Consider the following 17257-nt stretch of genomic DNA (forward strand, 5'->3'; position numbering starts at 1 on the left):
TTGAGTGTAGTCAAATGATTTATGGCCAGAGTGCCAGCCTGTGCATCGCCTCGTTCTTATCCCTGACTCCCATCATGCAGCACTGGACTTTTTTTTTTTAGGATTCAAGGTAGAGCTGGGCGATACGGAAAAAAATCAAATATCACGATATTCTTGACCAAATACATCGATGGCGATATTGCAGGGTTGACAATTGATGCTTTCACAAAATATTTTCACAATGAGATTTTAGACGAATAATCGTCAGTAATGTGGATATAAGGACTAAGTGGGTAAAGGCAGAAAATAAAACCACTGGTAAGTCTGACCCTCCTGTTGTCCTCGGGTCAAATTTGACCTGTTTTCAAAAGTTTCTGTATCAGAAATTTGGGTTTCTTTCAACCAAATTGCCCCAGAGTAAGAGCGATGAGGGATGGACTCTTTGCAAGTACAATGACGGGTCGGGGTCAGTACTTTCATTGAATTCTGTTTTTTTTATTCAATTTTATAGCATTTCAAACAGTATCCTGACCAAATGTTGGTCTCTCTTCCTCTGGTCTTAAATATTTGTCAAAATAATTCATAATTTCTGCTTTTTAACTCAAAAATTAGGTATAATGTCATATAAATTAGGTGTATTGACCATGAATTAAAAAAAAAATAAGTGTAAAACTAGTTGGAATAAGTTGGAGTAAGTCGGTGGACATATTGGTGGTAGTGGGGGGAAAAGGTGTCAAAAATGTTGAAAAGACAACACTCATGCCATATTAACATATCCAAAATCTAAGATAATATTTTGTCCGATATATCGATTTAATATCCTACATTCAAGACAGGGGTTGCTTGCTCCGAGTTAATTGGATTCTCTGCCAGAGTCGAGCAGTTTATCAGATAGATATCAGCTGGAACGTCAGCTCTAATGAAGGCCTGAAACACGGCGGCATTCGGCTAAACTAGTGTGAGCGTAATCCCTATACTTTGATTTTATGCTACACTAATCAAACTTTACAGAAGGACACCACTTACAGAGAGGTTAAACTAAACGGCACCACCATCAGGATAAATTAGCATATGGTCCAGTGGCAATTTGTTGAACAATTCCATCAGGATGAATTATTCATTGTTCTAGGAATAGATTCTCACTGTCAAATGATGTCCCACTTGCACACCAACTATCTTGTAGAGCAGCGGTCTTCAACGTTTTTTAGGCCAAGGGCCCTTTAGTTGAAAAAGAGACGGCGCAGGGACCCCAGTGGTGTAGTCCACGTGATACGCAGGTAAACGCAGTATACCCACTAAGAAAGCTCCAGGATTTCCATATTACCGCTTAAAAATGCAAAATGACATGTAACAACATGCATCCCATTATAATTTTGATATACTTTGAATTGTCATCTGTGTTTTTTTTCATCGCATAGGCTAAATAAAGGGATTTCTTCCGTAAATTGGTGCATACAAGTGTCTCAGAATGCAGGAAATGAAGTCTGAAACATATATATATAGGCCCATACATATACAGTACAGTATACCCACTACAATACGTTAGACTACACCACTGAGGGACCCCCCTACTATATATATTGTATACAATTTAGTTGCATATTAAACTGGACCTATAATAATGTGTAGGGTGGCCTAGAGCCTTTACCCATTCCTTTTTTTATGGTGCATATAATGCTAAGCTTTTAAAATAAAAATTGTTGGTAAATTCACATATTTATGCGTCATGTTTTAATGTTAAAATGTGGCACAGTAACTCCTTAAGCTTAACTGTAGCCTACCTGTGGCTGGCTACCTCAGCTGTAGGCCAGTAAGCCTTATGTCATCGACGTTGTGTACCTTAAAAAAAAGAATTATCTTTAATCATAATATGTTTGATTTACGTTAATGTATACTTTCAGACATTTAAAAACAATTTTAAACCATCGAACAATAATTTGCCGGCTCCCCTGCAGCAACTCTGAGGACCCCCCCCTAGGGGTCCCGGACCCTCATTAGGGGTCCCCGACCCCCCCATTGAAGATCTCTGTTGTAGAGAACAGAAATCAGCTGTGTGTATGTGGTGCAGTGACTATTCAGTTGATCAATTCTTTTTTTTATTATTCTTTTTTATTAGATAGTGATAGATAGACAGGAAAAGGGGTGGGGGGGAGAGAAATGGGATGACACGCAGCAAAGAGCAGGTCAGATTTGAACCCTGACCGCTGCCAAGGACTCAGCCTACAGGTTGCTCTCTGTCATTATTTTGAATTGCTTTACAGTAATTCCCACCACTTATCTGAGCCAGCATCCCCATTATGATGTGAAAGTACATCATGTTCCATAAGCTGCTGCTGACACTTATTTTAAATGATATGGTGCAGATAATCAGCACCTGTTGGTCCAACACGCTTTAAAAGAACATCTTTTTATATGTAAATGTATGTAGCAATTTGCTCCAAATGTGATCCCTATAATCTATTGTATAGGGAGGCCCTGCTGTCCAAGTAACATGTTTCTGTTATGAACTGTTTTCCAGTTACTGTGTAAGAACATGTCTACCACACACCCACAGGTCGTTCCAAAATGGCCCAATGTATGTTTTGGCAAGTTATAAAATGAAGCACAGGTTATGTCCTTTATTTTTTATTGTCACAATTGTGCAGCAGGAGGGCGGAGAGTGATGGTTATTAAACGTGGAAAAGAACTGCTCTCCTGTGTGACATTTCCAGACAACCTTTCAGAATAATGAAAGCGAACAGAGAAGAGGTGTGTTGTGAAATATAATAATCAGCACATTGAGCCTCTGTGCTGCTGCCTTTTGATGTTAGTGGATAGAGCAGGCAGCAGGGCCGTGCAGAGACCTTTGGAGGGGCAGGTGCTCAAAGTATAAAAGGGGCACATGGAACAAGGCTTTAAATAGGGCTGTGCTCAAAATATCAATACATCAATATATTGTGACACATTCCTTTCTGATACGTGTATCGATACGGATGCTTCTGTATTTATATGGCAGCAAATGTTGTTATGCAGTTTTGAAAAATAATCAGAATAGACAAGACCATTTTAAGGTCAAAAGTTTAAAAAACTATTTTCTTTGCACCTATTAATAACTTTGGAATTACAAACTGAAGTGTCTTAAGTTGTCCCAATCTGAAGGCTTTTTCTTCTCTGTTATACAGAATAGTAAAGAATAGTAAACTCTGTCTAGGACATCGTCATTATTCAAAATCAACGTGGCCTGTTTCGTACAATACAGTATAGTTTCACCCCGAAAAATAAATTGAAAAATAAACCGTTAAATGGCACTTTCTGGAGAGTTTAGTGCAAAGAAATGGAGAAATTGAGTCTTGTTGTAGTATCATCAGGTATTAGGGCATTTAGCATTTACATTACTGTTAATCATTACACACTGTATTACCTTGTTATGATATAAGAAGTGACCCATACAATGTGCCAAACATAATGTGCCACATAAAGAGTGCAGCATATGACAGTAGCAACAGCTGAGAAGATTTGGGTCTGTGGTCACCAGGTCCACCTCACACAAACTTCCTTCTCCCATTCTTTCTCTTTACTACAACACACACACACACACGTGCGCGCACACGCACACACACACACACACGTGTGCGTGCGCGCACACGCACACACACACACACACACACACACACACACACACACACACAGACGGCGCCGAGTGGGGCTCTGCGTGGCCGGCTCGGAGCCCTGCCGCTCGGAGGAGATGCGACAGCGAGAACCGGTTCCACGGCTTGGTCAGCGACATGAACTCGTAGCGGCCGGTGGAGCTTCCGAGCACCGGGCTTCCACCGCTGCGAACGGGGTTTTTAGCTTTAGGAGAAGGCATTTTATCTACCGACGGAGACACTTTGGCGTTATGTAGTTGACCCGCGGGGAATTGTCTGTAGTTCTGGGCGGGTTGTTGCCGTCTTCTGATTGTTCTCATCTTATCTCCGCCGAGACTAAATTGTGACATATTTAGACTGACATCCGGACAAACGAGCAGGCTAATGTGCCGGGGGCCAGGCTGAGCCCCGGAGAGCCCCTGCCCGATTTAACCCCTGCACACAGCAATATAAACAACAGCTCCATGCTCTCTTCACGTCGTTCTTGTAAAATAATAATAATAATAATCAGTAAACATTACAAGCACTCCGCTTCGCTGAGAACAGCACTTACCAGCAGCCGCGGTATTGAAGATCCTCTCCTTCTGGTGCGATATTGAAAAACGCGCGTGCGGCAAATCGTCCCGGTCTGGATGAGGTCGTCAGGTGAAAGGTCATCATGTGGTTCATTTTATTTACGAATAAATTATTATTCATTAATTTACTAATAGTTAGATTTGGGCAGGCCTTCACAAAAGGGCCTTTAATTACATTTTTTTTATTTATTTATTTTTTGCCTTGACAAAAGGGCACTTTGGGCATCAAGGGGCAAAGGGGCAGGTGCTCAAGCACCCTCCGCCCCTGCACGTGCCTGGATACAGTAAATAGTCTGAAAGGTAGTACATGGGACCATAGAAACAGTGTCTGATACTGTAAACAGTAGTACATTACAGTAAAGAAGGATGATGAAATATGACATCCATAGATAATGTAGTCTAATTGGTTCATGCTCCACGCTCACTGGTGACAATGAATCTCGTTATCTTGAAACTTTCATGATCTAAACATGGAATATTGTTTGTCTGTTTCCATACAACTAGTCATTAAGAGTAATGCAACAGTTACTTAATAGTTAGATGATTGTAATGAAATGAATAGACAATCATCTGAAATGTAATGTGTGAATTGCTTTTTGAAGTAGTAGTACTTTGATGTTAAGTTGTGTCATATTGAACAGGTGATCTTTGTTAAATGAACATATGATCTCAGGGTTATGTGTATTGTATCCAAGCAACTGAAACAAGGGTTAGAGTTTGTTTTTTTAAAATGTGTATTTTGATCATTGGTTGTGAGTTTTGTGTCTAGAGTTTTGAAAAATTACGTCAAGGTTCTGAAATTAGTGCCAAAGTGATTATAAAAAACTGTAAAGCTTGGGCGTAGCCTCTACAGGGGGGAAAACAAGCAAATATATGTAACATCAGACATTCAGCACCCCCCGTAAAAGCCTGAATGGTCTGATCGTTTGTTTCATACCCACATTTTCAGAACACTGCAACGATTGGACTGTGAGAAAGGCCAGTCGAATCAGGCTCCTTAGATCGGCTCGTCTAATAGTCGACTATTCGCGATATATACATACGTATATTTATTCACTGTTCCTCGCGCCCGGCTTCAGACCTGTGGTGATGGTTCTTTCTAGTCTGTAGAAACGAGACTGTGGATCGCTCTGCCTCCTCCCTTAGCCTACAATAATATGCGTGTCCACATGTCTCTGTGGACACTTTCAGAAATCGGTTAAAAACCTACCTTTTTATACAGGCTTTTGGTTGGCTTGTCTGCACTTTATTTTTTTTTATGTATTACTTTCTGATTTTAGTAGTGCACTGTGTTTTTTATATGTATGATCATATGGCACTTTGAGATTTTTATCTATGAAAAGCGCTCTATAAATACATTTTACTTACTTACTTACAAATTTATATAAATATATCCAAGAAACATGAGATGATCATGTCATGGAACTGGCATCTTTCTTTTGGTCCAATTCAGGCACTGACTGTAATAATGTCTTTCTCATTTCCTCTGACCATGATGGATGGGTGTGTAGAAACTTCACATGGCTCTGATATCAGTGCTGTGCTGTTTTCACTGTGAAGGAATTCTCTCCCCACCCCAAACCGCTCTGCTTGAGATGCAAATACATATTGTTAATAACCTGCCTTGATTTGGCGTATGCCACCGACTGGCAGCATGTACAGAATCATAGTGTGAGTTATCTCTGTAAACACGTGTTGTTGCTGAAGTTAATGCATGGGGGGAGTTGTGCTTTTCATTATAAAGTATGATGTTCAGAAGCACAGCATTGGAATAAATCATAAATACATGTTTATGGTATTCCTAACAGCTGAAGCATACATTTTTATTTACTGTTTTATTTCTTCTTATTTACAAGGGCTAAGGTTTCGTATTAACATTTGTGGGTATATATACCTTTTTCTACATCATTTTATGGTTAGATGTCTTTATTTAGGCTATGTAAAGGCAAAAGTGGCAAGTGACAATTTAAAAAATAGAAATATTAGGGAATATAATCCAGTAAAGCTCTCACACATTCTGTATTGCTTTCAAATATTGATTCTCCTGTAGATCAACACTGATGTTGGGTTGTTTTAATATGTCTTTTTCTCATAACTCAGTTTTTTCTTTTTTTTATTGTGCACTCAGGAATTTCAATCAAACTGGTGAAATTGGTTCAATGATTGGTTGTTCTGTGTCTCTTTGTGCCTTGTGTTTTCCTTCTCCTTGTGGGCGTTTTGTGTCTCTATGTAGTAGTTTTGAATCTCTTTATGCTCTCTTTGCATCTCGTTCTGGTTGTTTTGTGTGTCTTTGTGGCTGTTTTCGGTCTCTTTGTGTCCTTTTGTAGTCCTTTTGCATCCGTTTGTGGTTGTTTTATCTGTCTTTGTGGTCATTTTGCTTTTTGTAGTGGCCTAGCGTCTCTTTGGTTGTTTTGCATCTCTTTGTGGTCATTTTGCGTCTTGTTTTGCGTCTCTTTGTCATCGCTTTGTATCTCCTTGGAGCCATGCAAGTATTTTGCAGTCATTTTGCATCTCTTTGTAGTTGTTTTCAACACTAAATATGAACAGTCACTTTGAACAGAGGCTCTAGTCAGTAATCCATCCATGGGTATAGCCTTTGTGCTATCTTTTACACTTTTATTTTGACTTTTCGTGTGCCAGGAACATGAAAGGCTAGCTCAGGGATTTCTCCAGACTTGCTGCTCTCTATGGTTCACAAGGTGACATAAACATTCCCAGTTTGGTGGACACACAGAGAAAACAGGGCTGAAAGCGAGCTTTGAAAACTACAAATCGAAGCGCTTTGGGCAGCAAGATTGGTCGCCTATTTATCTGCAATTCTGTCAGAACCATGCATTTTTATTACAGACTGTGCTGGGGAAGATTACATATCTTATTTCGAGGATTGTTATTCTTCACCACAGGGTATTATAAAAATAAAACTATGTATATACTTTTCTATATCGCACCGCAGACTGACAATACATGTAAATGTTGAAAGGACATTACATTTTATGACAGTGTTGCTTACATGTTCTGCTTCTGTTTCCTCCAACATCAAACAGATATCTCCAGGTTTTATTTTTATTTTCATAAACTATGGGGTTTTTTTGTGCAGCCAAGGGAATATCAAACTAGTGTTAGTTCATTATTTAGAATGGCTTTTAACTGTTTTTATAAAAGAACTTTTCAAATGTTTTAAATTTCACTCAATCTCTCAACCTGATCATTATTTCATTTCATTTCATAAGAACTCATTTCACACAGTATGTCCACCTGCAGAACAAAAGGTGAGCGATTGCGTCACACTGTGACACGGCAGGGACAGAGCGACGCCGGCGCTGTTATCAACGTGCAGTTTTGTGATCAGGACTTTTATTACCACCATTATAAAGCGGTTCTCTCACCAGGGTTTAGAAAAATAATTGCCTCGCTGTTTCTTTATTTTAGGTTAGGTTGATTGTCTCCATGATTAGGGAATTATCGTGGCTTTATTCCACTCCTCTGTTCTTTTCAAGATAATGGGTGATAGCCACCTTTGATTCCTGCCATCACATTTGGAAAAGCGTGGATGCTGCGTCTTCCCACTGTGAAAAGCTGAAGAATAGAAAGAATAGAAAGAAAAAAAAGAAACGGTGCTCCTTTCATTCTCTTTAAGTCTGAGAATGTCACCACGGATACGTCTTTATTGAATTGTTTTCAACTTATGATATGTGGCCTTGCATACTGTCTATTGGAGGTGTTGAATTCAACACTTTATCTGCATTTTTCTATACAAGAAAGTAGCTAAATCAATGTCTTTTTTTAATCTTACAAAGCAAAACGATTCACTGAAAATATAACAGAATATAACACAACTGACTTTGACCTCCCCATGAGACAGGTCATTTCACATTGTAAGGACATCAACAACGTGAGCGTGACCGCATTGATCGCATCCTAAGAAGGAACCATATGGCCATAAAGCAGCTCTATACAGTTCCATTTCAAAGGAACTCTGACGTAGTGAAGGAGGCCAGATGCCAATATGTGGAGGTATTTGTGGAGGTCTTTTTAATCTCCTTTTTTAATTAGTGGGAATGCTGTTCTACAGCATTCCAACTATTGTTATCCTGTTCTTTATATATTCTTCTTATTATTATTATTCCATACGTTTTTTGGCTCTCCGTAACTTCTGCATACTTTCCACTTATTATCACCATTCAACTTTTAAAATGTTCAGCTCTTTCAGCTAATGATGGGATTTCTTCAACTTTTTTTCTACTATTTATACTTTTTAAAATATTCAGCTTTTTAACACTTTTTTTTAACATTGAAGTGAATGAGAGCATCCTTCAAATCCTTAAAATCTTCTTCCGCTCCCAAAAGTTTCAGCTCCTTCATACTTTCACCTACAGACGCCAAACATTAACACATAACAAATATTCAGCTATCCGGCTACTACTTTTCAGTTTGATATCTTTTACAGTTGTTGTGAAAAAGCTGTTTAAGTTTAGTGATCATTTCAGGAAATTTTATCGATTAAACAGAGTGTGTATGTGGCTGGTTAGAGTGATGATATCATCATTCAGAGGGTGAAGCTTCGAAATAATTATCTTTGTCCCTTCTCTATAAATTGCTCGTACAACCACAAGTTTTACTTGTCATACACAATTTATACATCAGTTGCTCAGTTTTGTGATACGCCTTTTACTTTTGGCTCAGCGAGCTTCCAAATGACAACAGTTCCAAACTTTCTCCATTGACTGCAATGGTAAACGTCCTGCATATTTTCCAGCGAAACTCTGAACGAACCACTTTTTTAAATCGCTGATATGCCCACATTTCTAAGTTTATCAGCATACATTTTATACCGATACGTTCACAAAGGCCTTGTGGTGCTCAGGATGACGTCATTTGACTGATAGCAGTTATCGTTTTTCCAGCCTGAGGCTTTATTTGATTCTTGCTCTCAGTGTCTGAATAGCTGGAGTGTGCTACAGGAGACATATTAAGACCAGGTGCGATCGTTAACAGATCAAAGAGATCTCATCACAGACATCAAAAGGATGTTTATAAACATAGGCACAGACCCTTAGTAACCATGACAACCCTTTCACAGACAGTCTACCTGATGACTCCAGGCTTGCTGTAGGATTTAACTAACTAGACTGACTATGAACATCAGTCTATATCATTTGCATTCCACTTCTGTCTGTCTGTTTGTCTGTCTGTCTGTCTGTCTGTCTGTCTGTCTGTCTGTCTGTCTGTCTCCTTATCTGTCTGTGTCTCCCTCCCTCCCTCTGTCTGTATCCCTCCCTCCTGTCTCCCTCTCTTTCTCTATGCCTCCCTCCTTCTTTCTCTTTTCTCTGTTTTCCTCCGTCCTCTGTTTCCTTCCTTCCTTCCTTCCTTCAGTCTTCCTCCCTCCTTCTCTCCCTCCCTCCCCCTCCCCCTTTCTCTGTCTCTCCCTCCCTCCCTCCATCCTTCTCAATCTCTCTCTCCCTCCATCACTCCTTCTCTGTCTCTCTCTCTCTCTCTCTCCCTCCATTCCTCTCTCTCACTCCCTCTCTCCTTTCCTTCTTCTGTCTCTCCCTCCAGGGTCATTTGTGATTTCATCCATGTAGATAGCCCGTTTCTTTTCAGCCAATATATCCACCTCTCAGCTCTTTAGGCTCATGCCTGTTTGTTTTACGCAATGGATATGGCTGATAATAATACAAAGTCTTTAAACTTTCAGCCTTTTTAGTCAATTTTAGTCAAAGTTGCTTTTTTTCTCAATGTTTCTATCTTTCCTCTCTTTTTCGTCTCCTCTTTTTCCTCTCTCTCTCCTTCTCTTTATTCTCTTTCTCTCCTCTCTTTTCTCTCTTCTCTCATCTCCTCTCTTCTCTCATGCTCTTCTTTCTTCTCTATTTCTCTCCTTGTCTCTTTCCTCTCTTTCTTCTTGTTCAGCCCCATTCTTTTCACCTAATATATTTCACATCTCATCTCAGCTAGATTGATGCTTTTTCGTTCTATGCAGTGTATATGTCTGATAATAATACAAAGTATTTCTTCTTTCAGCCTTTTCAGACAATTAATTTCAACTTTCATCTTTAACAGTATTACAGTTCAGCTTCCAGCTTTTCTAACAAGCTCTTCACTTATGTAGGTAATGCAGTTTAGCTTCCAACTCTGAAAATATTCCAAATGTTTCAGCAGTGTAGTGCAATGCATTTGAGCTTTAAGATTTTTCATACAATTTGTTTCATTTTTCTGCATTTGTGAGTCATAATCAGTAACAAAATATACTCAGAGCTCACAATGTTCTACATCTTTAGTCATATTCAACTTTTAAAGCCAATGGTTCAGTTTAGTGTCAGCTTTTAACTTTTTAATGAAATTCATACTTATTAAAACAATTTCCACTTTTTCAACTATTCTCACTTCAACTTTTTTTAAGCTATTTATCCAGTTAGCTTTATCAATTCAGCTATTCAACATTCCCACGTATTTTCTGCAGGAAATGCATTTTCTAGTTAAAAAAATCATTTTAGGCCTTTATTCGATACGACAGCTTAGACATGAAGGGGCAGAGGGGGGGGACATGCAGCAAAAGGCCGCAGGTTGGAGTTGAACCTACAGCCGCTGGGCGAGGACTGAGCCTCTGTACATGGGGCCCACGCTCTACTACTTGATCTACGAAGCTACTTTTTTATCTTGTGGAGTGGAATTTAACAATTAAAATACACAGCTGTGGCTGGGTTAGCTCAGTTGGTAGAGCAGGTGCACATATATTACTCCTCGACGCAGCGGCTGTGGGTTTGACTCCTACCTTCGGCTCTCCCCTTTCATGTCTTCATCTATCCTGTGGAAATAAAGGCCTAAAAATGCCCAAAAAATATTCATTAAAACACACAGCAGGCTACAATAGACATGCCAAAGTGTATATTTCGCATCATAAAGATGCCCAGTTAGACACACACAGACAAATAACTGCATCACAGCATCACTAGCTAAACAGCCACAGAGATAAAGCCAGCGCAACATAACAGAGCCGTAATGTGCACTTTTTCTTTCTTCACGGTACAACACAATATACAGTATGACAGAATGTAGAGCCATCTCTTTTTTTGTGGCTGTTGTTAAGCCAGCAATTCTCATCATTGCTGAAGTGTACATTTCGATACAGAATCATCATTCAGCAGTACCAGTGGAGGATATGGTTTGAAACACATCAATAAAGTGAAAGGAGCAGAACATCCTCTAAGCTGCAGCAGTGTTTTGACATTTCAGATGTGCTTAATACAGACTCAGTGATGCGGTACACAGTGTTAAAGGACACTGCCACAATAAGAGTACAATTACAGGCGTTTAAAAGTGACAAGCTGCAGTTGAAGAATCACCACGAGTATGGATTAGATGCCAGATGGATTCTATGAAATACAAGAGTCACACAGATAGATAATGTGTTTTCTGTTTGGAGGATGAGAAGCTATTTGTAGCTGTCTGGGTCAAAGTCACAAACTACAGACAACATAATGGCATGCACAATAAATACTGATTGCAGATTGCAACATAAAGCAGCTAATACATAGAAAACTCTAAACTAAAAAAAAAACCTGTCTGACAACATCTTACATTTTTTTTAGATTACTTTTTTCCCTTTATTTCAGAGCGACAGTGGATACACAGGAAAGGTGGGAGAGAGATGGGGGATGACACGCAGGAAAGGGCTGCAGGTTGGATTCGAACCCAGCCGCTGTAAAGGCCTGAGCCTATATGGGGCACACGCTCTTACTGCAGCTTACATTTTAAAGGTCCTATGACATGCTGCTTTTTGGATGCTTTTATATAGGCCTTAGTGGTCCCCTAATACTGTATCTGAAGTCTCTTTTATATAGGCCTTAGTGGTCCCCTAATACTGTATCTGAAGTCTCTTTTATATAGGCCTTAGTGGTCCCCTAATACTGTATCTGAAGTCTCTTTTATATAGACCTTAGTGGTCCCCTAATACTGTATCTGAAGTCTCTTTATATATAGGGCTTTTAGTGGTCCCCTAATACTGTATCTGAAGTCTCTTTTATATAGACCTTAGTGGTCCCCTAATACTGTATCTGAAGTCTCTTTTATATAGACCTTAGTGGTCCCCTAATACTGTATCTGAAGTCTCTTTTATATAGACCTTAGTGGTCCCCTAATACTGTATCTGAAGTCTCTTTTATATAGACTTTAGTGGTCCCCTAATACTGTATCTGAAGTCTCTTTCATATAGACCTTAGTGGTCCCCTAATACTGTATCTGAAGTCTCTTTTATATAGGCCTTATGGTCCCCTAATACTGTATCTGAAGTCTCTTCAGCCTTGGTGCAGAATTACAGCCACTAGAGCCAGTCCCACGATGAGTTTTCCTTAGGATGTGCCATTTCTGTGTCTGTAGCTATTGAGGAGGAGAGAGGGGGGGGCAAGGTGCAGGGTGGGGGTGTGGCCTTGACCAACTGCCATGCTTCGCTCGTTTGCAAGCAATGATGTGTCTTTCTCTCTCTCATGGGTGGGACAAATTCTCTGGGCGGGCAAAGCAGAGAAAGGGGAGGTAACCTTTCTCCTTATGACCTCATAAGGAGAAGATTCCTGATTGGTCCATCTGAGCTTTCATTTTCTCAAAGGCAGAGCAGGATACCCAGGGCTCGGTTTACACCTATCACCATTTCTAGCCACTGGGGGACCATAGGCAGGCTGGGGGAACTCATATTAATGTTAAAAAACCTCATAAAGTGAAATTTGCATGCCATGGGACCTTTAAGACAATCTGTCATAATGTCACTGAGTTTCTAGTCCCAGACTAGAAGATTTTACGACAATATCAAACACGTTTGATTTTGTCGGAACGTCAAGACAGGAAAAAGAGACTCAAGACAGCTCTGAAGGAGTTTTATGATCGCATTACACCAAACGATTGAGACGACGGTAAAGTGCCCCAAGACTCTCATGATTTCATTCCCATATTGGTAAATGTGTCTGTGACAGTGGAATCGTTTGAAGTCATTAGGTGTAAGGTCGACTTGACACAATTAAATACTTTTACCATGTGATTTAATTCACTTTGGGAAAATAACATGGTGCACATTTAATTATGTGTTAATGTATGTTTAAAAAAAGAATTATTTGCTACTCATTTGTTCCTCCCTCAATTCAAATTTAAATAACTGTTGCTGGAGGCTGCAGAAGTTGTGCAATGGCTTCACGGTGTTCTTATCCTTGGCTGTGCTGTGTATATGTGCAATGTGTCATTTGTGGTTGTGAATTGCTACAGTATGTGCTGTGTTCTTTAAATTTTTTCTTTTGAAATTATTATTATTCCTATTGTGGAGGCAGCTACAGTATGTGTGCAGCATTCAAGTCCAATATGAATGATATTGTATCGTATAAGTTTGTAGCACTTAGTTTTGTTATATTTGATGCAAAAAAAGTCACTTTTTAGCTCAATTTGGAAATTATTGACATAGTGTTAGCAATTCTAAATCAAAATGCATTAAAGACAATGGTGTCATGTTGTTAACCCACATTGTTAAGAGGCTTCCAGGCACTCATGGGGCTCTCATAATAATCAGCCTGTGTAACCACTGCTGAATGGTTGACTTAGTTTTCTGTAGCTTTCTGAGTCTAAAAATGATTTCATCTTTTGTTCCTTTTGTCTCATTTGGATAAAAGGGGGACTGCATATAGGCTAATGAGTACTCACAGTGAACATGGCTTGAAAATGTCACAGATTATATCATTGATTTGCAAATACAATATTGTACTTTTGAGTTCAATATTCACATTTAGAAAGGACAATAGGTATGTCCCAGGTTCTTAAATTGCATCCACGTTTCCTTCACTTGCTTCCCTTCCTCTCGTCTCAATCCGTCCCACCGAGGAAGCACGGGAGAGACGCGAGGAAATCATGGGAGGAGGGAGGAAACGAGGAAATGTGTTTTAGAGGGATGAGACGTCCTTTCCTCTAAAGCGCCACATGAATTTGTCAGCTGTTTGGGGCGGAGTTAGCAACTCCTTCAGCTGCACGCTTCCAGGAAGGCTGCTCTCGCGTTTCCTCGCTCCTCTGTGATCCCTCCTCAATGCTCGCTCCTCGATCCTCGCTCCTCATGGCAGAAATAAGAGCTTTGACACAGCCTTCACGAAGGAGGGACAGAACAACTTCCGGTTCGGCCGAGGACCGAGGAGCGTCGTCTTTCCTCGCGTCTCTCCCGTGCTTCCTCGAACTAAGATGTGAGGAAGGGAAGCAAGTAAAGGAACCAGGGATGCCATTTAAAAACCTGAAATGCAGCTTAAAAGGGATGATATGTCCATTCCTTCCTTCGCTCCTTGCTTGGACTGGCAGCTGTTCGAGCTCTCCTTCATGAAGGCCGTCTCAAAGCTGTGTTTCCTGCCCCGAGGAGCTCTAAAAATACATTTCCTTGTTTCCTCTCTCCTCGCGTGATTTCCTCACATCTCTCCCATGCTTTCTCAGCGGGACGGACTAAGACACTAGAAAGGGAAGCAACTGAAGGAAACGTGAATGCAATTTGAAGACCTGCGACACAGCCGCCATAGCTCATCAGAGCTCCCTCCTCCATCCTGGATCCTCAATCCTCGCTCCTCTCTGCAGGAATAAGATCTTTGAGACGGCCTTCACTCAAGAGGGCCAGAATGAATGAAGGAGATATCAAATAAAAGACTTGCGAAGCAGCCATTATGTCTCCATGTAAAGACAGGTGTTTGCTAAGAGAAGACCAGCAGTCAGAAGCGGCAGGTGGCCATTTGGTTAAGTGTCCATCTCAGTGCACAGTGACAGGAAGCATGTTTGGAAGTAGTTCCCTTGCTGACTGCGAGTGAGATGGTTGAGAGCAGTCTGGTGCCATCCTCAGACTCATACTGCCATCAGCCAGAGCAGGGGCAACTCTGAAACCCCTGTGGGGTGGGCGAATGGCTACAATGAACTGCCTCTTGAACGTCTCGCTCAGTACAATGTAGATAAACGGGTTGATGCAGCTGTTGGCGTAGCCCATGCTGATAGCAATGTTGTAGGCGTACAGGAAGGCAAAACTGGGCCGCTGTACTCCGAGGTGGGCCAGCTGCAAGACGTAATAGGGGGCCCAGCAAATGAAGAATGCCACGCATATAGCCACGGCCATGCGGGTCACTTTTCTCGTCCGCACCCTGAGGCTGCGCTGGGGCAGTGGAGCAACTGTAGCGGACATGTTTTGGAGAATCTTGAAGAAGACCGCACAGATGACCACCCAAGGCAGAGCAAAGGCCAAGAAGAACTGGTAGAGGGTGAACCAGTATGTATCCGTGGCCGGGTTGGGCAGCAGGAGGGCGCAGCCGACCGAGCCGTCCTTCAGATGCATGAGTCCCGTGTACATCCACACTGGAGTGATGGAGACCACAGAAAACAGCCACACCAGAGCCACCGCTGCCCTGGCCACGAAGGGGGTTCGAACATGTTTGAAGCGGATGGGATGGACAGTTGCCAGGTAGCGATCCAGAGTCATTACTGTCAGGATGTAAGTACTGACAATCTGGCTGTTTGAGTCCAGCGCTGTGATGACAGTGCACATGGTGCCACCAAAGCACCAGGAGCCGTTGCCCACAAGCTGGTGAATGAGGAAAGGCATGCCGAGGAGGAAGAGCAGGTCCGCGACGGACAAGCTGAAGATAAATATGTCCGGCACTGTGTGCTGGGAGCAGAACTTGGTTTTCTTCACGATGGTGTAGATTACAACACAGTTTCCAAAGATCCCAAAGAAACAGATGACACCAAAAATGCTGGGCATGAGCACTTTGTTGTACTGCTCATGTTCTGAGGAGACAAACAGAATACTCTTTGTCAGACAGTTACACCAAGCAGTGAATCCTGCTCATTTTTTTCTCCATAATATTTGTTTCAGTTAAAGCCTCTGAAGGTGTTTCAGTTATTCTGGCTGATTAGACCTCTGCTCAGGTTAATGGACCAGAGCGTTGATGGGAATTTGTTAGGTCACACATCTTTTCTCCCAATAAGAATGATAAAGCTGTCATTTCTTCTCCCCTAACAGGTGCAACACAGCTAACAGGAGACTGAAAGATGTCAATTAATCAGTCTAAACCCACTCACACAGTCCTGGGGAGAGGTCCAATCAGCCTGTGTGGGTGTTCAGATCCTTTAAAGTTCAAGAAAAAAAACAACTAATATAAATGAGCAACTCCACAGCTGCAGATCACCTAATCCGTTTTTTTATCATTTTTTTAAATTTTCTTTATTATCATTATTATTGCAGTTCAACATGGACATGACAGGTTGTTCATTTCAAGGAGACATTATTACATTGAACATATTGACACCACTAACAAACACTGATACAATAACAAAAAGGATAATTATAATAAAAAAAGAAAAAGAATTACAAAAATCACACACAAATGGGAAGGGATGGGAGTGACCACTGTCTACAGAATCATCACTGCAGTACGGTTAACACACTAAAGTACTGCCTCGTACATTATGGAACTTCCATACAAATCCACAAATGGAAAATAAATGAATAAAATATAAAGCATGTCTCTGCTCTACTGGGAGTCAGGCAATGTGATTTGTTCCCTAACATAATCTAAGAAAGGTCCCCATATCTTATTGTAATTATTTGCTGATCCTTTCAAAGGGTATCTAATTATTTCAAGTCTGAGGAACTAAAGGGCGTCTTTGATTCAGTGTGTATCCTAAATCTTGGGGGCTTGCTGTCTTTCCATTTGATCAAAATCAGCTGTCTAGCGACCAGAGTAAGAAACACAATGCTATCAGATTGTGCCCTAGTTAGATGGCTTGACTCAGGTGTAATACTAAATAACCCAGTTACAGAGCATGGTGAGATTGATCACCTAATCCGTTTTAATTCTTGAACAATAATTTGACATTTGTGATATAGCATTACAGTAACTTTGTGTGTTCACAGTATTACACTCAATTTAAAAAAAACAAAAAGTAGAAGAAAAAACAGCCTACCTTCTCCTTCTCTCTCGGGCGAAGTGAAGGGTGAAAAAGATGAATTTGAAATGTAGGCAAAGTCCATCCCAGATAGCTTTTGGTGGTCTTAATAAAAAATAACAACTTTACATAACAGTTTTC

The 17257-nt window shown here is 40.7% G+C and overlaps 1 protein-coding gene across 1 annotated transcript; it reads right to left on the reverse strand.

The window, feature by feature from the left end:
• Positions 1-14651: 14651 nt before the first annotated feature.
• mchr1b (melanin-concentrating hormone receptor 1b) lies at positions 14652-17257 on the reverse strand. The gene is made up of 2 exons (XM_039825575.1): positions 17135-17257; positions 14652-15955 (listed from the first exon to the last, which is right to left on the reverse strand). The coding sequence occupies exons 1-2, from the start codon at positions 17199-17201 to the stop codon at positions 14931-14933; spliced, it is 1092 nt and encodes a 363-aa protein (XP_039681509.1). The 5' UTR covers positions 17202-17257; the 3' UTR covers positions 14652-14930.

This window comes from Perca fluviatilis, chromosome 15, assembly GCF_010015445.1.
Source record: "Perca fluviatilis chromosome 15, GENO_Pfluv_1.0, whole genome shotgun sequence".
NCBI lineage: Eukaryota > Metazoa > Chordata > Actinopteri > Perciformes > Percidae > Perca > Perca fluviatilis.

Bases quoted from the DNA above. Each gene is read 5' to 3' on its own strand.
- mchr1b (XM_039825575.1), bottom strand. From the start codon at position 17,201: ATGGACTTTGCCTACATTTCAAATTCATCTTTTTCACCCTTCACTTCG. The intron at 15,956-17,134 runs GTAGGCTGTTTT...TTGTCTCCTCAG, and splicing joins GCCCGAGAGAGAAGGAGAAG to AACATGAGCAGTACAACAAA.